The sequence below is a fragment of the Oncorhynchus gorbuscha genome, linkage group LG17, assembly GCF_021184085.1.
Source record: "Oncorhynchus gorbuscha isolate QuinsamMale2020 ecotype Even-year linkage group LG17, OgorEven_v1.0, whole genome shotgun sequence".
In the NCBI taxonomy this organism is placed as follows: domain Eukaryota; kingdom Metazoa; phylum Chordata; class Actinopteri; order Salmoniformes; family Salmonidae; genus Oncorhynchus; species Oncorhynchus gorbuscha.
In genome coordinates, this window is record NC_060189.1 from 21360329 (window position 1) to 21385271 (window position 24943).

Consider the following 24943-nt stretch of genomic DNA (forward strand, 5'->3'; position numbering starts at 1 on the left):
GACAGAGTTTACTGTATTCAATCAGTATTTGTCAAATTCAAGTAAGTCCTTCAATGAATTAGCTGCAGTCCAGGCACTGGTGTCATGCAATGTATTTTGAAAAATGAAAGAACCACTGATCTTTCATTCTGACACTGGCTCCATGACACTCAGGTACATAGCAGGAAGTAGCTTATTGTATGACTTGTCTATTAAGTTATCACTGTAAATCCAGATCTAGACCCATTCTGATTTGATCGTATAAAGGAATTGAGTTTTTAGCCCCCAGCAGAGATCCACATGAATCCATTCCAATCCCTTATTTCTCAAGGAAGACCTTCTGCAGATGCTCATGTCTGAGCATGTTTCCTTTTTACGGCCTCTGATAGGAGAGTTTCGTAACAATAAACCTCTGGCCTTGTTGCTCAACAGAGCGCTTTGGCCCACTAAATCAGGGATGGTCAATTGTTGGCCACACCCCTTTCGTAGGCCCAGGGACCAATACAAAATACATCATAGTATATACACTACCATGAAAATGTTTGGGGTCACTTAGAAATGTCCTTGTTTTTTAAAGAAACAAAAAGAATGTGTCCATTAAAATAACATCAAATTCATCAGAAATACAGTGTTAACATTTTTTACGTTATAAATGACTATTGTAGCTGGAAACAGCAGATTTTTAATGGAATATCTACATTGGTGTACATAGGCTAATTATCAGAAACCATCACTCCTGCATTTCAATGGCATGTTGCGTTAGCTAATCCAAGTTTATAATTTTAAAAGGCTAATTGATCATTAGAAAACCCTTTTGCAATTATGTTAGCACAGCTGAAAACTGTTGTTCTGATTAAAGAAGCAATAAAACGGGCCTTTAGACTAGTTGAGTATCTGGAGCTTCAGCATTTGTGGGTTTGATTACAGGTTCAAAATGGCCAGAAACAAAGAACTGTCTTCTGAAAGTCTATTCAAATAAACTCAGCAAAAAAAAAGAAACGTCCCTTTTTCAAGACCCTGTCAAAGACCATTCGTAAAAATCAAAATAACTTCACAGATCTTCAATGTAAAGGGTTTAAACACGGTTTCCCATGCTTGTTCAATGAACCATAAACAATTAATGAACATGCACCTGTGGAACGGTCGTTAAGACACTAACAGCTTGCAGACAGTTGGCAATTATGGTCACAGTTATGAAATCTTAGGACACTAAAGAGACCTTTCTACTGACTCTGAAAGACACAAAAAGAAACATGCCCAGGGTCCCTGCTCATCTGTGTGAACGTGCCTTAGGCATACTGCAAGGAGGCATGAGGACTGCAGATGTGGCCTGGGCAATAAATTACTATGTCTGTATTGTGAGACGCCTAAGACAGCGCTACAGGGAGACAGGACGGACAGCTGATCATCCTCGCAGTGGCAGACCATGTGTAACAACACATGCACAGGATCGGTACACCCGAACATCACACTTGCGGGACAGGTACAGGATGGCAACAACAACTACCCGAGCTACACCATGAATGTACAATCCCTCCATTAGTGCTCAGACCGTCAGCAATAGGCTGAGAGAGGCTGGACTGAGGGCTTGTAGGCCTGTTGTAAGGCAGGTCCTCACCAGACATCACCGGCAACAGCGTCACCTATGGGTACAAACCCACAATCGCTGGACCAGACAGGACTGGCAAAAAGTGCTCTTCACTGACGAGTCGCGGTTTTGTCTCACCAGGGGTGATGGTCGGATGCACGTTTATTGTCGAAGGAAGGAGCGTTGCACCAAGGCTTGTACTCTGGAGCAAGATCGATTTGGAGGTGGAGGGTCCGTCATGGTCTGGGGCGGTGTGTCACAGCATCATCGTACTGAGCTTGTCATTGCAGGTAATCTCAACGCTGTGCGTTACAGGGAACATCCTCCTCCCTCATGTGGTACCCTTCCTGCAGGCTCATCCTGACATGACCCTCCAGCATGACAATGCCACCAGTCATACTGCTCGTTCTGTGCGTGATTTCCTGCAAGACATGAATGTCAGTGTTCTGCCATGCCCAGCGAGGAGCCCGGATCTCAATCACATTTAGCATGTCTGGGACCTGTTGGATCGGAGGGTGAGGGCTAGGGCCATTCCCCCCAGAAATGCCCGGGAACTTGCTTTGATGGAAGAGTGGGGTAACATCTCACAGCAAGAACTGAAGAACTTGGAAATATGGTGCAGTCCATGAGGAAGAGGTGCACTGCAGTACTTAATGCAGCTGGTGGCCACACCAGATACTGACTGTTACTGTTACGTCTCAGTTGTTGAATCTTATGTTCATACAAATATTTACACATCTTAGGTTTGCTGAAAATAAACGCAGTTGACAGTGAGAGGACGTTTTTCTTTCTTCCTGAGTTTAGTACCCGTAAAACACCAGTCTCAACAGTGAAGAGACAACTCTGGGATGCTGGCCTTCTAGGCAAAGTTCCTCTGTCCAGTGTCTGTGTTCTTTTGCCCATCTTAATCTTTTCTTTTTATTGGCCAGAAGGCCAGCATCCCGGAGACGCCTCTTCACTGTTGATGTTGAGACTGGTGTTTGCTAAAGTTAAGATATTGTTGTCACCGGCAAACTTTGGTAATAAGGATGTCTTCTGAGTGCCAGATACTGTGCCCACAAAGCAGGTGTAATTTCCTGCATCTTCTAGGGTGATACTGTATGTTTCATCCTGAGAGAGGTTATTCCCCTTTTCTTTCTTAGAAAGGTACAGGCTTGTTCTGTTGGTCTTGGCTGTGGTAGAAACGGTGGACAATCTCATCATCTATCTTCCAGTCAGTCAGGGAAGCTGCAGTCCAGGACTACATCTCCAACATGGATGGCAAGCTTGGACAGACTGGGAACAGAGATCTGAAACCAGTGGAGCCTGCTGAGGGGAGGACGGCTCATAATGACTGGAAACCATGTGTTTGATACCATTCCATTAATTCCACTCCGAGCATTACCACAAGCTCATCCTCCCCAATTAAGATATCACCAACCTCCTGCAGTAAACGTATCTACAGACACAGTAACACAAACAGTTTTACTAACCACTCTGGATAGTGGTAAATTCAGCACACACTTAATGTTTGAGAAAGACTGTGGGTTTTAACTGGTAAACAACATATTATTTATTACCTAAACAGTAATATGGTAAATCATTGGCACTAGTGATGTGTTAACTCATAACAAAATAACATAATACTGTATATCTCAAATTCAACTACAGCGACAGGGACACAGACAGTCTTTCACCAATGTAGTTAGTCCCCATTGATAGTAAAACCAGGAGTACCATAGAAGTGAGTCTTACCAGAGAAGGAAGTCTTAAAATCAGTGGTTCCCAAACTGGTTTGCAGGATGATATTTTTTGTGCATTTTTACAATGCGATTATTATATAGTATTATTTATTTTTTTGTCTCTAGAACCCATACTCAAATCTACATTCAGTAATGTTTTGAGGGTTTTATGAATACCTTTTCTATATTTATTCTATGTTCTGGGTATGTTTTTTCACCACTCAACCATTTATGCTGGGTCACGACTCAACAGACACTTAAATTGGTGGGTCATAAAGCAAAACATTTGTGAACCACTGTCTTAAATAACTGGAGAGAAACAAAAAATCCTTTGAGTGATTCATGATGTCCAGGTCATGACAGAGTTGACTTTATTCAACCAGCAATGCTACACAATAAAATAAGTCCTTCAGTGAATTAGAAGCAGTCCAGGCACTGGTATTTTACAGTTTATGCTGAGGAATGAATGACCTACTGATACTCCATGCACTTACTGTAACTCTTTGTCACTGACTCCGCCTCGCCCGGGCTTCCCTCTCGATGAGGTGAAAGCCTGTGACAGAAGCTAGAGTCCGCCAAATGACACACAACGTCAGTGACACAAGTTATTCTAGTATCTTCTATGACCTGCTTATTCATTTGTCATTGTAAATCAAGATCCACCCCAATTCATATCAAGGCATTTAGTTTTAAGCCCCAACAGAGATCCATCCACTCACATAAATTCAATCCCTTATTCCCCATGGATTCTCAGACATGCCCTCTAATAAGAGTTTATATAGCAGCTCAGCAACAATAATACAATAAACATCTGGTTTAAAAATAAACCTCGACAAAGGGAAACAGATTATTTTGTTACCCCTGTCAAGGTTTGACACATTACCCAGGAGACAGACAAAACAAACATTCAAACATAAACAATATATTATGTCAAATCTAAATAATAACCATATTAAAATATGCATTACATATACAGTCAATCTATTCAATAATTTGTCTAAATTATGACTGTCAACAGACTGTCAAAAGATGCGTCTAAGATGGACACTGGAAAACCAGACGAGTGTGAATGTGAAGTTTCAACATCCTGATAAGACGGAAAAGGTACAAACCTGGGGGAAACCCGAGAGCAGGAAGTGTGTGTGTGTGTGTGTGTGTCTCACATAAATGGATCTAACTGACTGATAAAATATTGACAGAACTTTTCTCAAAATGTTTCAGAAACAGGGTAGAAATAATGATATGGCTGAATTCATTCATTGTGAATAAATCAATTTATTCGGTTATATTGAAATAAGTGAAACTATACTTAATAAATGTTCATAATCTTTTATCATTGAAATCACTTTGAATAATATTTAGTACTTCCAAAGCAGATTTCAATTCAGTTGAGGAATATCCCAATTTCTGGACAATTTAGCAACATAAATGCTATGTATAATATAGTTCCTATCTGGTTGAAAGGAAGTGTATCTAAATCTGAGGGACAAGTAATTAAAAACAAGACAAATACCTATTTGTCCAAATACTCCTAGTGAAAGACTGAGATTTGATTTACACAAAGGGTGAGCTTCCAGTACAAATCTATGAACATTCATATCAACAACAGAGAAACAAAACATGAACATGTAAATTGGGATTCTCAGCATGAATATGATTCTCATCCTCAGAACAAATGACATCATCCCGTTCTGATGACATCATTTTAGTTGCTAGAAGATAAGAAAATATGATGACATCAGAGGACTTCATAAAATATTGACATATATTGAAACGTAGAACAAAAGAAAAAAAAAATTATTTTCTCCCAAAATGCAATGGAAGATGTTTACAGGAAAAAGATATTAGGTAAATAATGTTTAATGCAAAAACATGAAGGATGAAATGGGAACTTAACACAATTTAATAGTGCATGATCTTATAATGATATGAATATATAAAAATACAACATTCTGGTATATAATCCAGACAAGTGGATTATAAAACTTCTCATTGTTTTGTGTACCAAACGGCAGTAGCTGTAACATTCCATAGTTGACAGTAGAGGGCAACCTAGACTAGACCAGAATGCTGTCCATGGCTGTCTATTGTTAATCAGACCAGTAAGAAGTCCTTCTGGCAAAGAAAAATACTATAAAATAGAAAAAAATAGCATTAGAGAAATTAAAGACCAACACCATTTTCATATAAACTCAAATGATTGTTTTTGTTGTTGTTGACAGGGCAACATTTAGCTATGTCCTGTTGCCTTGCCTTCAGAAGGCTCTGTAGTTCTCATCCACTCACCCCTTGATCCATCTCTCTCCCGCTTGCATATTGTGATTGACATATGGTGTTTGACACATTGGGTCTTCTCAATTTACAGGTAAAAGTCTGTCTGTCTTTGTGAATGATTAGTCCTTGCCAAGTGGCAGTGTTGCTCATGTGGATGATGATGGTGGTGACACTTCAACACTAACTGCTGTCCCGTTTGGAGCCTCTGGAGCACCTTTGACAGGAGAGAAAGATAAGTCAGATCAGATCAACATGAATGGATAATAGCTGTAACAATGGAGGCAAGTATGGATGTGTCAGAATCACAGATCCCTTACCCTCAGTGTTGTCTGCTGGCTGTGCTTCCTGTCCCGCAGTTTGCACATGCTCAGTCTCCACACTGGGCTCTGCATCTGTGACCTTAAGCCTGGGTTTCCTTGCCACAGGTGGCGGAACCTTGACTGCCACCTCCTTCTGTGTTTCTATGGACTTGGATGGATTGGACATAGATGAAAGCTCTGCCACCAGCTTCTTTGTGAGATTGGCCTGGGCCTCAGGGTTTGAGAGGGTTTCTATGACAACCTTCTTTGTGCTCTTGGCGAAGATGAAACTGGCGGTAGATGAGGGGAACTTGAGACCTGTTGGGGAAGTTGGGGAGTGCAGGCTGAGATGAGAGGGAGGCCCCTCTTTACTTCTGGCCTCTGTCCTCAAGCGAATGGCCTCCTGCATTCTCATGGTGACTGAGGCAGAAGGAGACTTACTTGTAGGAGAGGTGACAGTAGAGGACTTTGAGGGTAAATTAACTATGCTGGGCTGGAACTTGGCTGTGGTTGTGGTTGGGACTGAGGTTAGGGCTGCCTCTGGGACAGTGGCTGAGGTTAGGGCTGCCTCTGGGACAGTGGCTGAGGTTAGGGCTGCCTCTGGGACAGTGGCTGAGATTAGGGCTGCCTCTGGGACAGTGGCTGAGGTTAGGGCTGCCTCCGGGACAGTGGCTGAGGTTAGGGCTGCCTCCGGGACAGTGGCTGTGGGAAGTTGTGAGACAACAGTAGTAGGTGGGGATGTGACAGTGGGAGGGGGAGCTGTCATGATCAGAGACCTTCGAATAGGCTTCTGTGGAGCCTCCCCGTTACTGGGTTGTTTGGCCCTCAAAGTGACCTCTGTATGGTTCTGTCCCTGACTCTGGTCCCTTTTCAGACCCTGGTCACCATTATTGACAGACCTCAGCTTGACCATCTGCAGAAGGGAGGGGGTGACCACAGGAGTGGGGGCCTCCTCTGGGGGAGTGGGAGAGCTCTTGCTGAGGGACATCTTCTCTTGGTTCTGGCACTCTGTGATCCCTGGACTGGGCTGCGGTATTCCCTGGGGTACAGATGAAACTTCCTGAGGTGCAGGTCGGGCAGGGTTTGGAGCACCCACTGTCCCCTCTGAAACAGGGGGCACAGGTTCTGTCATAATAACCCCCTCCTCACAACCACTGGGTGGTGGGGGAAGGGGGAGGTCAAGCTCATCGCCAAGGGTGGCCAAGTCCATGGGAGGTGGGGGAGGAGGCCAGAAGGATTCCCCAGTGGGGTAGACTAGTGGGAGCTCTGGAGCGGGTGAAGAATCTGAGGGGACCCCAAGTATGGTCACTGGCGGGGTCTGTTTGGAAGAGGGAAGGGGAGGATAGTGTGCTGGGGGAGGAGAAGGAGATGGCGAGACGCGTGCTAGAGCAGGGCTAAGCATGGACAACGTGTCCATTTTAAGTTGATATTCAGTCCTTTTCTCTGTAGCAGGAGTCTGTATTTCTGTATTTACTTTTCCTAGGCCCCTTCCTGGAGCTACTGAGGCGTTCACTGACTTTTCATTTACCAACCGACTTGCCTGGACCTTCTCTAGTTTACCTATCATCTGACTTACCTTGACCTTCTCTGGTTCAACCACCAACTGACTTCCTTGTACCCTCTCTTGTTCAACTTTCTGTGCCACTTCACTATTCCTTTTCATACCTTCAGAAGGCTCTATTTGAGTCGGTCCTTTATCTCCCACTTCTATAACCACTGGACTCAATCCATCTTTTTCCTGGACCTTTGGACTCTCCTGACCGTTTCCTGACACAGATGTTAGTGCTGCTGGATTACTGGTCTGCTCTTTAGACAGAGGCTCAGTGACCCTATCTAGCACACCTCCTGCCTCCTGCTCTGGTGCAGACTCAGAAGCCTCTCTTGATGTGGAAGGAGACTGCCTCTGCTGTCGTCGATCCTTTGGGTTCTTTCGCACCACCATATCCGTGTTGTTGGGGGCCGGGGGACCTAGCAGCAGTTCAAAAGTGCGCTTGTTGTGTGCCCATACCTCCGGGGGAGGAGGAGAGGGGGCACACACTTTGGGTGGGGGAGGGATGTTGAACAGCTCTCTGAGTGCCATGACTGAAGGTGAGGAAGTTACAGTGTCGACTGGAGGGGATGGACGAGGCGTCTTGCTGCTGTCAGAGGCCTGTGGCTGAATAACAGGTGATGAGGATGGTGCCTTGGGGAAAATGCTTGCTAGTTTAGCCAGGATGCCCCTCTTGTTTCCTGGGGATGAGTTATGGGTCTGTTTGGAGGGGAGGGTGGGCATGCCACCCGGGCTGGGATAGCAGCTGGAGGGGGAAAAAGTCTTCTTCAGGATGTTTTCCTGGGGGATCTGTTTCTGGGGAGAGAAGCCTGTGGAGCCTGGCTGCTCATTCCTCTCCTCTTCCCTGACTGCTTGCTGTCGGGTGTTAAAGGAGTTGGTGGTCACAGAGCCCGAGGACTCATCCAGAGAGCTGGTGTCTGCTGTGTATCCAGGGCTACTTTTGTTGCTGGAGGGCATGGGAGAAGAGCCGGTCTCCCCAGCACTGACAGCCTTAGCCTCCCCGCCACGGACTGGGCTGCTTTGGGCAGGGGCAGCCACCCTGATGTCTGTCAGGTCTCGTGAGCGCCGCTTCATCTTGTCCTTGTGTAAGGAGTAGGAGCGGCTGGGTGGGGCCGGTGCCCTCTTGGACTTCATCACAGATAGGCTTCGGATGAAGGGCCCCTCCTGTTTGCCATCATCCCCTCTGGCTTTCCCCTTGCCTTTGATGGTTGAGGTCCTGGAGGCCTTACTGACAGAGGAGTGGATACTCTCTCTGTCCAGGGCCATCTCCCTGGATGAGCCCTCCCCATCCCCCCCCTGTCTGGTGGTGCTGTTGGAGGAGACAGTGGAGGAGTCAGACACCAGGGTCTCAGAGGACTCAGAGTGGCTCCATCCAGAGCTGTCAGAGAAGTGTGGTGGGTTGTATCGGGAGGCGGAGGACATGGCGGAGGCGCGGGAGGAGGCTCTGGAGGAGGCAGGGCTGGCCAGCAGCAGTCTGCTCTTACTGACGGTACGGACACTGCTCCGGCTGCGGTTATGACTAATCTCCACCACGTCGATGGAGGGTGGCAGCACGGCATTGGGGATGATCTTAGACATGTAGGTGGCCTGGGGGGACATGGACATGACGGGGCTGGGGGGATGGTGCGGCAGGCCGGACACCGTAGTCATCCAGGGGACGGCCAGGGAATTGGGCCTCTTCAGGCCGCACAGCTGGGGGCCCATGCGCTGGAGGAGAGCCAGGTCATCTGTGTGACCGGCCCGGGAAGGTAACTTCTGAACCTGGTCCTCACTAACGGGCTGCAGGCCTTCTACAGACTGGAGATATATCCTCACACCCTCCTGGGAATCAGCTAGGTGAGGCCCATCAATGGTGTGGATGTCCAGGCTCTCACAGTTATGGAGCCCGTCCTCGTCTATAACCCGACGAGCTGCCCATGATGCTCTATCCAGCCCTTTAGTGAGGAACAACAGGACAAATCAGAATAAACAGCTACACAAGCAAATACAAGCACATAAGCTTTTATTGAAGGTGAAATTATCCACAGATATCTTCACAATGGTCTATATTAACATTTCAATTAATTTAGAGCATAAATAATGAGTAGCGTACCCAGTTCCCTCTGGATGTGTTGTGGTATCCCCATAACTGTGGTTCTCCTGTGTCTCCTCCTGGCCTTGGTCTTCTCTGGCTTCTTATCTGACTTCAGGGGCCTGAAGGTTGATGCTGGTGGAACGAGACAAAAAGCAGGAGAAATGTTAGGTCAAAATCAACAAAAACCAACAACAGCCGCTTTCACTCCAGTGTTTACTCTAAAACACATTGAAGACAAAGAAAATGAAACTAGTTGAAAAAGGTTTTATAGTGGTTCCAGTATGAATTGTTTTCTGGTTATGATCATGTCATGTTACCTTGGCGGGTCAGTCCTGACCGTGAGGACCGTGTGGAGACAGCGGAGCGCGTTGAGACCTGGGACATGGTATCTAGTATAGTGCTGTCTGACAAAGAGCCTCTCCTCTCTCTGTAACTGTCACTCTCAGTCTCGTCAGGCTGCCGGGTCACTGTTGACTGTAGAAATCACAGAAAATTCCAAAGTAAATTATTAGTATACACTTAATTAAAGCAGCTGTGAATGGTGTGAATTTGTGATGGGACAATGTTTAGTGATTTGATGTAGCACCGTGGATGAAATGTAGAATGGGAAACTTACAGCGATGCTTTGGTCATCCTGGTAATCCACCCCATTATTTGTTTCTGAAATAAAGGTCAAAATATTTCAAATACAGTACCACACAGTACTTCACTTAAAGCATTAATCTTATCAGGGGTAGGTGTTGGATTAAGTGTGAGTATTCGGAGGGATTTGGAGGGGGCTTTAGTACCTTCTTGCTGCTGAAGTTTGAGTCCCTCCTGGGCCTCAGTGTGCAGGTCCTCCAGGTACTTGGGCCGGCTGCCCTCGATGAACACATTCTCCTGGACGTGTGAAGGGACGTGAGTCCCCTCATCCTCCTGCTTTGGGACTGCTGGGAGGAGAAAGAGATAGAATGTGAGTGGATATATAATACAAAATAAAGAAATATGTAAACAAATGAACAATACATTTGACAAAACTACATTGCACCAAGATAAATGAACCACAAATCCCAGCAGGCTTCATTGACATAACCATAACATATTGACATATTCCCCAAACAGTCCTACTCTCATATAATCCAGAGTAGCAGTGTCATAGGGTTATCATGAGGACAGTAGCAGGATAGTGCCCCTTGAGGACAGCAGTCCTGAACAGATCTAGGATCAGTGAGGTGATAACCAGTTAAGTAATGCTGAGAGTGCGGAGCAGCCGTGGCCATGTGGTAAGCCTGCAATCTTTAGTTAATCAAAGCTGCTTTATATTTAGCCATGTTCTGTACATGTTCTGTGGGGCTAGGAAGACCATGCTGGAATTAGTCCTGTGGACCATGTGCTCTGAGCGATCCCTGCTATAAAGCACCATCTCTGGCTGTTCACCCTGGAAATACACCCTCTTTGACCACTTTTAATTTTATCCTCCTAACAATAGCAAGTTCACACAAACTGTCAATTCAGTCAGAATGATTGATGAATTACATGTTTTTCAGACAGTTACAGTAGCCCAGTTAAGTAAATACCTCTCAGTGACAGAGTCACCAACATACATTTAGACAACATTTTAACATCATAAGGCGAGATAGTTTAGAATGGCTCTTCAGGGCTTACCAAGCCTCTGTATCACACCAATAGCAAATAGTTTGACACATTCTATGACAACAGGTATTCACTAATGAATTCACTCTAACTCATATCAATTGAACCAGTTAACCTTGCCCGTATCTCCTAGAGAAGGAACATTCGCTTGACCATAAAACTTCAACTTCAATAATTCAAGGTATGTATCATAAATGAAAACCCTGTCTGATAATGTCCAGGACTCAACCCATGTACTTAGCCTATACACTGTAACTCACCTTTCCTCTTGAAAAGCAAAGGCACTGGCAGACAAACATTCTGAGTCAAAAGCACCACCATGGCTACTGAGACACCATGGTAATATAACCCCCCTTAAATTTAGAAAAACATATCTTATCCTTAGAAAAATGACAGGAATTCAAAACACTATCCCAGTGAGTAGAACTAAAAATGCAGGGTAGATCAACATCCAATACAGACAAAATAATTCAGTGAACCGGGTAGAAAAGATCTTGCTTGATGTTGTTGTTATTATTCCCCAATTCTAGTGGTTACACTTCCATCACTAGACAATGAGAGCTCAGACACTAATCCCAGCAGCCTAATTCTGCCCATCCCTCACGCAAACACCCCCCTCCTCATACCCCAGGCAACTGATCCCATTGCTCCTTGTTTGTGGACATGCTGACCCTGGATTGGTCAGAACGTGATTATGACACCGACCATGCTGGGATCAGACACACACAAAGGGAAAGAGGAAAAGTGGTGAGACAGTTGAAGCTCTTATCTGCTTGAAGCAGCCACTTATCATATTGACTAGCTACTGTGCCATTTCTGAAAACTACTCTGGTCTAACTGACAGAGGAGATGAGGAGATATAGTAATCCTAGGAGAACGAGTTCCTTTTGAAGTCTGAACCACAAGGTGGAGTAAAGGAGCTAGAAACTATGAAGGTTTTAGTTATCAAACAAGATCAATCCTGTTGGGAGAGAATACACAATATAATAAATGTTACACAATGAAATCATGTACCTAACTACTTCTATCTATCAACACGGTCAATGGGATCTAATTGGACTGAAGTAATAAACTGAATACATCATTCCCTGCAATTTACTGCTGGCAAGAATTATGTGGAGAGGCTAATATCACTTACTACTTTACATCCGTTTAGCAAATCTGCAACTGATGCTCCTTACTTCCCATGGGGCATGTCTGAAGATGTGTACTACTGTAATGTACAAACTTCATCTCAACCTGGGAAAATTGTCTATTTACCTCCTTGTGCAGTGAGCAAACATGACAAGGAATGTATAACATTCGAGCAAACAGAAAACATTTCCATGTTATCATCATGCTGTATGACTCAGACCTTCACACAGTGCTCCAGGTATTTCACCAGGATGAATGGAACTTAGGCAACATGAATCATGTGGACCATCAGTGGCTCTGTCTGTGCTCTACCAGAATATTTTGCATAGATTGGTTGTTTGATTATGATTATAGCAACATGACATTGTCATTCATGGATAAGCGAGAAATGAGCCCTTTGTAGACCGGGACAAAACGGGAACAGGAGGAGGAAATGTAAAAATATAAGTACAGCCACAATCACTAATAGATTTACAATATAAATACACCAGTGAAACACAGATAGGAAATAGTAATACCATAAACACGCAGACAGACACAGCATTTGGAGGGGGTCTGATGATGTCCCACAGCCTTTTGTTTGTTCCTATTGTAATTCAGTTCATATTAAATCACAGTAGTAACCCATCTGTCACTGGAGTCTAATGGAACACCAGTAGGATTTAAGAGGGAGGCTGATCCTGTGAGCCCCCAAACTGATGTTTACTCCAGGGATTTCAGTGCCAATACCCAATCTCATATGTATGATACCTAACAGCTTAATGCTCCGACATCAAAGATCAGCTTACAGACTCAATGAAATACAAATAACATGTGAGATTGTGTGATATTATGAATGTACACTACATTTGACACATAATTGAATGTAGAGAACAATGCTGAGCATTTAACTGTGTCCCTTTGCATTACAGTTACATCTCTAGTCGATAATGCAAACTAATGGTAAAGTGCCTTCAAAATTAATTCACACCCCTTCACTTTTTCCACATTTTGTTGTGTTACAGCCTGCATTTAAAATGGATTAAATGTAGATTTTGTGTCACTGGCCTACACATAATCGCCCATAATGTAAAAGTGAAATTATGTTTTAAGAAAGATTTTGAAATGAATTACAAATTGAAAGCTGAAATATCTTGAGTCAATAAGTATTCAACCCCTTTGTTATGCCAAGCCTAAATAAGTTCAGGAGTAAAAATGAGCTGAAGTCACATAATAAGTTGCATGGACTCACTCTCTGTGCAATAAGTGTTGCACATGATTTGTGAATGACTACCCCATCTCTGTACCCCACACATACAAATAAATATCTGTAAGGTCCTTCAGTGGAGCAGTGAATTTCAAAGACAAATTCAACCAAAGACCAGCTAGGTGTTCCAATGCCTCGCAAAGAAGGGCCACTATTGGTAAATGGTTCTACAAAGTATAGACTCAGTGGTGTGTATATTTATATAAATGAGATATTTCTGTATTTCATTATCAATACATTTGCTAACATTTCTAAAAACACGTTTTCACTCAGTATGGGGTATGGTAAGTAGGTGGGTAAGAAAAAAATTATATTGAATCCATTTTGAATTCAGGCAGTAACACAACAAAATGTGGAATAAGTCAACTGGTACGAATACTTTCTGAAGGGTAGGTATTAGTCTTTCAGTAATTAAGTCAATGACATGATTATTCAACCAGTAACAGAGTCTATTTAATGAGTCAGATTAGGCGAGAGGGAAATCATCAGAATGAGTTCTCGCCTGTTACCCAGGATCTAGCAGTCATCAGGTTGGCGCTGATACATTCTGACACAGGTAGACTTCATATGGTGCACACAAACACAGCTGACTCTGTCCTAACATGCCTCTCTGTGTTTTGAGAAAGCAATGGACAGACAGACATGTTTTGCTGCTGTGAATGTTCGATCTGCTGCTGTCTGCCAGATCCTACAGACTTTTAACCTCCTAAATGTTTGGTCCCATATTTGGGGACCTTATTAGATTGTTTTATTCAATTCAGTCTGCTATGAGAACGGTAGCCCCTATCTGCAAAAGCAGGGTGTCTGCGGAAAGCTGAGTATCTTGGCTATTGATGTATGCCTTAAAACCTTTGGTAGGACTTAAAACCATATTTGGCCATACAAATATATAAGAGCAGGCCGAGCCGAGGACCTCATTTCAAGATGGCTACAACCTAAATTCCGTTTAGAGTTCTGGAGAGTAAACAAAATAAAGACGGAACACGTCGATTCACACCGAAAGCCAGGACTCCACAGATCATGATGATGCCTTATTTGTCTGCCTGTGACCTACTGTTATTGATCACCAGCCACAAGAGTCAAAATGTTTATTTTACACGTTTTCACCAAGCAGCAAAAAAATATATTCCACCTTTATTTAAACCAGGTAGGCCAGTTGAGAACAAGTTCTTATTCACAACTGCGACCTGGCCAAGAAAAAGCAAAGCAGTGCGACACAGATAACAACACAAAGTTACACATGGAATAAACAAACGTACAGTCAATAACACAATAGAAAAAGTCTATATACAGTGTGTGCAAATGGCGTGAGGTGGTAAGGCAATAAATAGGCCATAGTGGCGAAGTAATTACAATTTAGCAAATTAACACTGGAGTGATAGATGTGCAGATGATGATGTGGAAGTGGAAATGCTAGTGGCAAAAGAGCAAAAAAGTAAATAAAAACAATATGAGGATGAGGTAAGTCGATAAGATGGGCTGTGCACAGCTGCAGCAATCGGTAAGCTGCTCAGAGAGCTGATGTTTAAAGTTAGTGAGAAAGATATAAGTCTCCAACTTCAGCGATTTTTTTAATTCATTCCAGTCATTGGCAGCAGAGAACTGGAAGGAAAGGTGGCCAAAGTAGGTGTTGGCTTTGGGGATGACCAGTGACCAATACCTGCTGGAGCGTGTGCTACAGGTGGGTGTTGTTATGGTGACCAGTGAGCTGAGATAAGGCGGAGCTTTACCTAGCAAAGACTTATAGATGACCTGGAGCCTGTGGGTCTGACGACGAATATGTAGCGAGGACCAGCCGACGAGAGCATACAGGTCGCAGTGGTGGGTTGTATATGGAGCTTTGGTGACAAAGCGGATGGCACTGTGATATACTGCATCCAGTTTTCTGAGTAGAGTGTTGGAGGCTATTTTGTAAATGACATCGCAGAAGTCAAGGATCGTTAGGATAGTCAGTTTTACGAGGGTATGTTTGGCAGTGTGAGTGAAGGAGGCTTTGTTGCAAAATAGGAAGCCGACTCTAGATTTAATTTTGGATTGGAGATGTTTAATATGAGTCTGGAAGGAGAGTTCACAGTCTAACCAGACACCTAGGTATTTGTAGTTGTCCACATAGTCAGAACCGTCCAGAGTAGTGATGCTAGTCAGGCGGGCGGGTGCGGGCAGCGATCGGTTGAAAAGCATGCATTTAGTTTTACTAGCGTTTAAGAGCAGTTTGAGATCTTTACAAGGTAAGCTTCAATTTGGTCTGTATTTGAGCTATAGCTACATGGAGATTATAAAATGAATCCTTAGGTTGGTATGAACAAATCTAGCCTATTACCAATGTTATCTGATGATGTATGACTTAATGGCAACATCGAACGTCCCCCAAGTGACTATATCTTTGCGCATCAAAACTATGACATTGCCAACTTACAAATGTAGGCATCCATTACACAGGGAATTGGCTACTTTGGCACATTGACAGTCTTGTAGCCAATGAGATAAGCTTTCCAGGGATATGCAGTTGACTTGGGTGGGACAAAGCAAGGCCTAGAACCTTTAATGCGAACTATTGCTACCTGACTCGCTACATTGTACGCTACATTGTAAACATATTTCTTTGCTTTAGCATAAAAGATTGCTTCTCAAGGGGGGGAAATAATCGTAAAACTAAGAATATTGAACAGGAAGCTAAAAAAAGGCAGCTATGATTAAGTATACTGACATAGAAGCTTTGAATACAATACTGGTTCGGAACAGGGGAGCGATTTGGGAGAACTAGTATTTTGACACGGCCGATGAAGATTGCTTTCTAGAAGGTTTGGATCCACTTTTAGATCTGTAAGTAAATTATTTTCATGACTTTCTTTTAGCTAATTTATGATATTAAGTCGTCTGCTTCTTGGGCTTTGGATTTAGTTTACATAGAATTTACTTGTTACGTTGTCCTACGTTATATAATTCCAAAGTAGTTTTACATTTGTAAATGTTTTTTTATTTCACCTTTATTTAACCAGGTAAGCTAGTTGAGAACAAGTTCTCATTTACAACTGCGACCTGGCCAGTTATTGTCAATGTTTCATATTAGTTAATTGTTTGCTGTTCTAAGTTTCACCCTTGTAACTTTGGAGAGGCCACTAAACTCTCATAGCCATTGTTTATTTGTGGTTCTCACCTCTGCCTTTGTCTCCAAGGTGTTACTGTTTGCATTGTGTGTGTGTGCTTCACACCTATGTGAGTCACTGTACAGATAAAGTTTAGGCTTGGTGTTTTTACATTACAGTAATGTTGTTTTGTAAATTTAGTCAACTGTAATTCTGTGTGTCTTACAACAATATGTCCCTTTATTTTATACACCACAGAGCGGAGGATGTAGAGGATTTGGATGATGACATTTGGGAGCCACCCCTCTCCAGTAAGCGCCCCCGCCGATCAAGGTCTTCACCCCCCCGCTGCTATGTCAATCACCCCGTCTGATGATTCTACATCCACTTTCATAGACCTCTTGAAAAAGACAATAGGGTCTGTGGCACATTCGTCCGAACAGAATCAGCTTTTTGTGAAATGGAAGGACACTAGGGAAGTAACCATGCTCACCACACAGCATAAGGCATTCAATAACAACAATGTCTGTCAAGGACAGTGAAAAAGGAAGAATGTCCCCATTCCTGTTTCTGTGAAGGCCTACAATGCCAGCATGGGGGGGTGTCAACCTATATGATGCCCTGATAGGCTACTACCAGCTCCCCTCCACTTTGTGGACAGTAAAATGCAGTAAAATGCTTTCTTTCTCCACAACACACATGCCAAAAGACAAAGAGAAGCAGTGCAAGCATTCCACAAAACACAGGGGGGGGGGGGGGGGGTTGAAACAGTGATAGTTAAATCTAACCTTCTACACCTGGGATGTAAAACTAACACCATTTGTAAATAGTTTTGCTTATTTCTATTTTTGCACCTTTTATAGTGAAGGACACGTGTGTCACCAATTTTGTGTACAAGACATTTTATTTTTTATGCACAGCACCAGTCAAAAGTTTGGACACACCTACTCATTCAAGTATTTTTCTTTATTTTCTACATTGTAGAATAATAGTGAAGAAATCAAAACTATAAAATAACATGTAGTAACCAAAAATGGTTAAATCCAAATATATTGTATATTTGAGAATCTTCAAAGTAGCCACCCTTTGCCTTGATGATAGCTTTGCACACTCTTAGTATTCTCCCAACCAGCTTCACCTTGAATGTTTTTCCAACAATCTTGAAGGAGTTCCCACATACAGTGGGGCAAAAAAGTATTTAGTCAGCCACCAATTGTGCAAGTTCTCCCACTTAAAAAGATGAGAGAGGCCTGTCATTTTCATCATAGGTACACTTCAACTATGACAGACAAAATTAAAAAAAAAACAGAAAATCACATTGTAGGATTTTTAATGAATTGATTTGTAAATTATGGTGGAAAATAAGTATAGTCCCGAATGAACGGGGAATTCCGGCAGCACTGGACAGGCGGGAGACTCCGGCAGCGCCTGGCTGGCTGGCGGCTCTGGCAGCTCCTGGCTGGCTGGCGGCTCTGGCAGGTCCTGGCTGACTGACGGCTCAGGCAGCTCCTGGCTAAGGCGCTTACCATGCGTAAGGCTGGTGCCATGTATGCCGGCCCGAGGAGATGCACTGGAGACCAGATGCGTAAAGCCGGCTTCATGGCACCTGGCTCGATGCCCACTCTAGCCCGGCCGATACGAGGAGCTGAAATGTACCGCACCGGGCTATGCACACGCACTGGGGAAACTGTGCGCTCCACCGCATAACACGTTGTCTGCCCGGTCCCTCTCTCTCTCCGGTAAGCACAGGAAGTTGGTGCAGGTCTCCTACCTGGCTTCGCCACACTCCCTGTGTGCCACCCCCAAGACATTTTTAGGGCTGACTCTCAGGCTTCCAACCGCACCGCCGTGCTGCCTCCTCATACCAGCGCCTCTCTGCCTTCGCTGCCTCCAGCTCTGCTTTGGGGCGGCGATATTCCCCTGGCTGTGCCCAGGGTCCTCTCCCATCTAGAATTTCCTCCCAAGTCCATGAGTCCTGTGTCTTCAGCCGCTGTTGCCCATTACCACGCCGCTTGGTCCTCTGTTGGTGGGTGTTTCTGTAACGGCAGATTTCCTCCTCGTCTGAAGAGGAGTAAGGATCGGACCAAGATGTGGAGTGGTAAATGTTCATGGCGATTTTAATAAGAAAAGCACTGAACACTATGAAATACAAAACAATAAACGATAACGTGAAATAAACCAAACCGAAACAGTACCGTGTGGCGAAAAACACTCACACGGAAACAAACACCCACAATCCGACAGTGAAACCCAGGCTACCTAAGTATGATTCTCAATCAGAGACAACTAACGACACCTGCCTCTGATTGAGAACCATACTAGGCCGAAACAGAAACCTAACATAGAAACACAAAACATAGACTGCCCACCCCAACTCACGCCCTGACCATACTAAATAAAGACAAAACAAAGGAAATAAAGGTCAGAACGTGACACATTCAGTATTGTTGCAATTGTCATTATACAAATATATATATAAAAATTGGCCGATTAATCGGTATCAGCTTTTTTTTGGTCCTCCAATAATCGGTATCGGCGTTGGAAAAATCATAATCGGTCGACCTCTACTGTGTGAGAGAATTTATGAGTCCAGGTCTAAGCTTGTGGCCCACTGAGTTTTACACAACACTTGGCCTCTGGTGAAACTAGGAACAAACATTCAACAGTGCCCTCTTACGATGAAGAAGACTTCTCTTACGAGGTAGGCAGGTAGATATGAGCCTGTGTAATAGATATACCTGCAGATGTCTGGTCTGCCTCGTTCCAGTCCATTTCATCTTCAGACACTACAGGCCATGACAATCCCTCAGGTTTTAACATGTCAGCACACATGCATGCCGTGAATAAACACATTCAACTACACACACACCCCTAATGACTTGAGCTCACACAAATTTCAGAATTAGTAGCCAGACACAGTAAATGTGATAATCACAGTAATTACATCAATTAAAGCCAGAGATCCTGTGTAACAGACCAGAGTACTTCCCTGTCGTTCTCTAATTAAAAACACTTAAAGGTCAGGAGTGTTCCCCACATCCCTGCCAGGCAGCACCACAGCAAAGGGCTTAGCTAGTGATAAGCACCAGATAAAAGCCCATTAAAAAGAATGCAGGAGAACGAAGGAGAATGTGAAAAATTCAGTCAGACTTGCTAGGGCACGCACATTTCTTCAAGGCGCAGCTATACAGGTCACACAATCACTCAGGAGCTCAACATTTACATTACTAGACCAGCAGGGAGAACTTTCCAGACTGTCAGGAGACACTAGGCCCTCAAGGACAAGTGTTAAGCTTCCATGCTTTACAGATGTCCTATGGCAAGCTGTTTTAGAAAAACATTCAGGAAAATAAATACTTCATTATTAGTAATACTAAAACAAACACTGCTTGATCATAATTGAATGTATTACGTTTATTGTAGGTCTATGTGTAGTACAACACAGATATGTAATACACCGTGGTAGATACCCTAGACCTCCGTTTAAGTGTATCTAAGACAAGAAGAATAAACTGATCTGGGACCATTACTCCTCCATGCACAATGCCTGCAGAAGTCAGTATTCTCAGTAACCTGCAACGGGTGTAGAAGCAGCAGCACAGTGGGAATGCTGGGTGGCGAGGTTCCACTGGGCAGGTCTCTCTCTGTGTGCACATGTACATGCTGCTTATCCCTACCTCATGCCTTGAGGGCATGAAAAAAACTGTGCGTTCTGGGAAGGAAAAACAATTACCCCAGTAACCACCTCGACTTTAAGTGACCATTTTGTCAGAGTGGGATTGACATAAACTAAAGCTGCATTGCTCTATTTCTCTAGCATGCCATGCATGAAGTCGTGCATAAAAATATGCATATCTTTTTAGATTAAAGTACCACCACAATGTCCACTGAAGACTCACAACTTCCTATAATGCAATCATCATGAAACTAGTTTGTGGACTGGAGTTTTAAATACATTTCCTGCCGTGACAGTAGTGTGTGAGAAGAAAGTGTAACGTATCTGTGTAACATTTCAATAAATGCTGTATGATTTCATAAATAATAACGGTTGTTGAACACCACGAGGCTTGGCCAGGTAATGATTAAACTAAGCATTAGACTCAATGATTGATGAAATCCAACCCCAACACATCATACAGATAGGACTAGAGGGCATGCATGCTGGCACTGTATAGACACAATCTGATCTCCTCAAAATCAGGGTGTGCTGACTAATATTCCCAAATATTCAAATGTAAATGTTATTACATGCTTCGCCATACTATATTATTAGGATTTTTATTAGCTACTGCTAACGCAGAAATGATTCTTCTTGGGGTCCACAGTCCATACAAAACATAAAACACAACACAATACAGAACATTAAAAGAATGTGCATCATGTACTCAATCATCATCAACATTAACGGCTACACTGCAGCAATTATTTTTTCCCCCACACTTTTTCCTGTACATTCTCTACTGATACAATTGCTTTCTCTAAACCGGCTTGGAAATTATTATATCACAATTCCAGTGTTCAGTAAGTCACACGGTACAATAACAGCAACAATCCTGGTTCTTGGTGCTTGTACCTTCAACAGTCTGAAACCAATTCTATCAACAGACATGAACGTTGAGTCTAATACCGAGTTCAGAACAACTGGGAAGTTGGAAATCTCCTGCTTCGGGCTTCAGTGCTTTCAAGAAAACTGGGAACCTTGAAAAAAAAATGGAAAAAAAAGAGCTCCGACTGGGGAAATTAATTTTGAATATTCATCCAACTCTGAATTTTAGTTTGAGGACTCAAGCCTCTTTCTAGAGCTCCGGCTTTCCGACCTGAATATCGCCGACTGTCTCGGCCATTGTTGAAGGAAGTGGACCAAAGCGCAGAGTGGTGAGCGTACATTACTTTTTATTTTGTAAATGTCGTCAACAAAAACAATACAAAAGAACCGCAAAGCTTAAGGGCTATGTGCCGCAACCAAAGTTAACTATACACCAAGACAGGTGGGAAAAGGGCTGCCTAAGTATGGTTCCCAATCAGAGACAACGATAGACAGCTGTCCCTGATTGAGAACCATACTCGGCCAAAACAAAGAAATACAAAACATAGAAAAATGAACATAGAATGCCCACCCAAATCACACCCTGACCAAACCAAAATAGAGACATAAATAGCTGTCTACGGTCAGGGTGTGACACCGACGTCATGATTCAATCTCATTTTTTTCCTGAGTTCCCAGTTGTCTTGCCAGCACCATAACATACAAGTCTAAGATCCTCAACTTCGCACAAACAGACACTGCCAGAATCATTTATTTACCATCCTTGGTCCTTCCATCTGATGTCAATACTATGCATAATCATGTGATGCATAGATGCTATTGAATGTAAACAAAACAATATGTTCTGAATTTTGCAAAACAAATGTGTTGCAAATTTCAATATGTTGTGGCTAATGTTAGCTAAGTGGCTAATACTAACATTAGCTTGAGGTTAGGGGTTAAATTTAGGGTTAAGGAATAAGGGTTAAGGTTAGAAGGTTATAGTTAGCTAATGTGCTAAGCAGTTGCAAAGTAGCTAAAAAGTAGTAAGTAGTTGCAAAGTAGCTAAAAAGTAGTAAGTAGTTGGATAGTTGCTAACTAGATAAAATGCTAAAGTTGTCAGTGTTGAGATTCAAACACGCACCCGACCAACCACCTTACTTCGTTTTTATTTTAGAAATAACCTTCTATCTTATGCAACCATACCAAACATAACATCATACAAATTTGAGTGTCCCGGATTTAAATGTACTAGTCTATGAGACCAGGCTGTACAAGCGACAGACTGTGCTTGACCTGTTGCAGATAAAATAATGGATACCTCCAGCTCAATGTTTATATGCCATTTAGCAGACATTTTTATCCAAAGCGACTTACAGTCATGTGTGCATACATTCTACGTATGGGTGGTCCCGGGGATCGAACCCACTACCCTGGCGTTACAAGCGCCATGCTCTACCAACTGAGCTACAGAAGGACCATGTCCAAAGGATTTTTTAAATCTAACCTTTATTTGCCCAAGAAAAGTGAGGCAACCTGCCTAATTGACAACCGCCATGTAGTACTCACGTCGGTCAGCATGAAGTGCTTTGAAAGGCTGGTCATGGCTCACAACACCATCATCCCGGAAGCCCTAGACCCACTCCAATTCACATATCGCCCCAACAGATCCACAAATGACGCAATCACACTCCAGACTGCCTTTTCCCACCTGGATAAAAGGAACACCTATGTGACAATGCTGTTCATTGACTACAGCTCAGCGTTCAACACCATAGTGCCCACAAAGCTAAGGACCCTTGAACTAAACACCTCCCTCAATCTGGACGCTGGACTTCCTGACGGGCAGCCCCCAGGTCGTAAGGGTAGGCAACAACACATCTGCCACGCTGATCCTCAAAACGGGGACACCTCAGGTGTGTGTTCTTAGTCCCTCCTGTACTCCCTGTCCACCCACGACTGCGTGGCCAAGCATGACTCCAATACAATCATTACGTTTTCTGATGACACAACAGTAGTAGGCCTGATCACAGACAACGATGAGACAGCCTATAAGGAGGAGGTCAGGGACCTGGCAGTGTGGTGCCAGCACAACAACTGCTACCTCAACATGAGCAAGACAAAGGAGATGATCGTGGACTACAGGAAAAGGGAGAGCCGAACACGCTCTGGTTCACATCGATGATGCTGTAGTGGAGCGGGTCGTGAGTTGAGTTCCTTGGTGTCCACATCACCAAACTATCATGGTCCAAACACACCAAGAAAATTGTAATTAGGGCACAACAATGCCTTTTTCCCCCTTGGGAGACTGAAAAGATTTGGCATGGGTCCCCAGATCCTCAAAAAGTTCTACAGCTGCACCATCGAGAGCATCCTGGTGGTATCACCGCCTGGTATGGCAACTGCTCAGCATCCGACCGTAAGGCGCTACAAAGTGTAGTGCGTACATCCCAGTACATCACTGTGGCCAAGCTTCCTGCTATCCAGGATCTATATACTAGGCAGTGTCAGAGGAAGGTCCTAAAAATTGTCAAAGACTCCAGTCACCCAAGTCATAGACTGTTCTTTCTACTACCACACAGGAAGCTGTACAAGAGCGCCAAGCATAGGTCACAAAAGGCTCAACAGCTTCTACCCCCAAGCCATAAGACTGCTGAACAATTAATGAATTGGCCACCCAGACGATTTACATTGACCCCCCTCACTTTACCCCTACCTACATTTACAAATTACCTCGACTAACCTGTACCCCCGCACATTGACTCGGTACATAGCCTCGTTGTTATTTTATTGTTACTTTTTACTATAGTTAATTTACAGTGCCTTGCGAAAGTATTCGGCCCCCTTGAACTTTGCGACCTTTTGCCACATTTCAGGCTTCAAACATAAAGATATAAAACTGTATTTTTTTGTGAAGAATCAACAACAAGTGGGACACAATCATGAAGTGGAACGACATTTATTGGATATTTCAAACTTTTTTAACAAATCAAATCAAAAACTGAAAAATTGGGCGTGCAAAATTATTCAGCCCCCTTAAGTTAATACTTTGTAGCGCCACCTTTTGCTGCGATTACAGCTGTAAGTCGCTTGGGGTATGTCTCTATCAGTTTTGCACATCGAGAGACTGAAATTTTATCCCAGTCCTCCTTGCAAAACAGCTCGAGCTCAGTGAGGTTGGATGGGGAGCATTTGTGAACAGCAGTTTTCAGTTCTTTCCACAGATTCTCGATTGGATTCAGATCTGGACTTTGACTTGGCCATTCTAACACCTGGATATGTTTATTTCTGAACCATTCCATTGTAGATTTTGCTTTATGTTTTGAATCATTGTCTTGTTGGAAGAAAAAAGATATACTGTCAAGGTGGAGTGTAAACAAAACTGCTTAAAAATTTGGCATCTCAGGTCTTTTGGAGACTCCATCAGGTTTTCTTCCAGAATGGTCCTGTATTTGGCTCCATCCATCTTCCCATCAATTTTAACCATTTTCCCTGTCCCTGCTGAAGAAAAGCAGGCCCAAACCATGATGCTGCCACCACCATGTTTGACAGTAGGGATGGTGTGTTCAGGGTGATGAGCTGTGTTGCTTTTACGCCAAACATAACGTTTTGCATTGTTGCCAAAAAGTTCAATTTTGGTTTCATCTGACCAGAGCACCTTCTTCCACATGTTTGGTGTGTCTCCCAGGTGGCTTGTGGCAAACTTTAAACAACACTTTTTATGGATATCTTTAAGAAATGGCTTTCTTCTTGCCACTCTTCCATAAAGGCCAGATTTGTGCAATATACGACTGATTGTTGTCCTATGGACAGAGTCTCCCACCTCAGCTGTAGAT

The 24943-nt window shown here is 43.5% G+C and overlaps 1 protein-coding gene across 4 annotated transcripts in view; it reads right to left on the reverse strand.

The window, feature by feature from the left end:
• Window positions 1-3636: 3636 nt before the first annotated feature.
• Window positions 3637-24943, reverse strand: part of LOC124001553 (uncharacterized protein KIAA1522 homolog) — a 62693-nt gene continuing 41386 nt past the window's right edge. For 3 of the 4 annotated variants that reach the window (XM_046308439.1, XM_046308442.1, XM_046308440.1), the window contains 6 exons: window positions 10273-10413; window positions 10101-10144; window positions 9802-9958; window positions 9503-9616; window positions 5880-9344; window positions 3637-5776 (listed from right to left, as the gene is read on the reverse strand). In XM_046308439.1, the coding sequence (XP_046164395.1) occupies window positions 5709-5776; window positions 5880-9344; window positions 9503-9616; window positions 9802-9958; window positions 10101-10144; window positions 10273-10413 (3989 nt within the window). In that variant the 3' untranslated portion in view covers window positions 3637-5708. The remainder of the gene's footprint in view (window positions 5777-5879; window positions 9345-9502; window positions 9617-9801; window positions 9959-10100; window positions 10145-10272; window positions 10414-24943) is intronic. The other variant, XM_046308443.1, reaches the window with a different exon arrangement.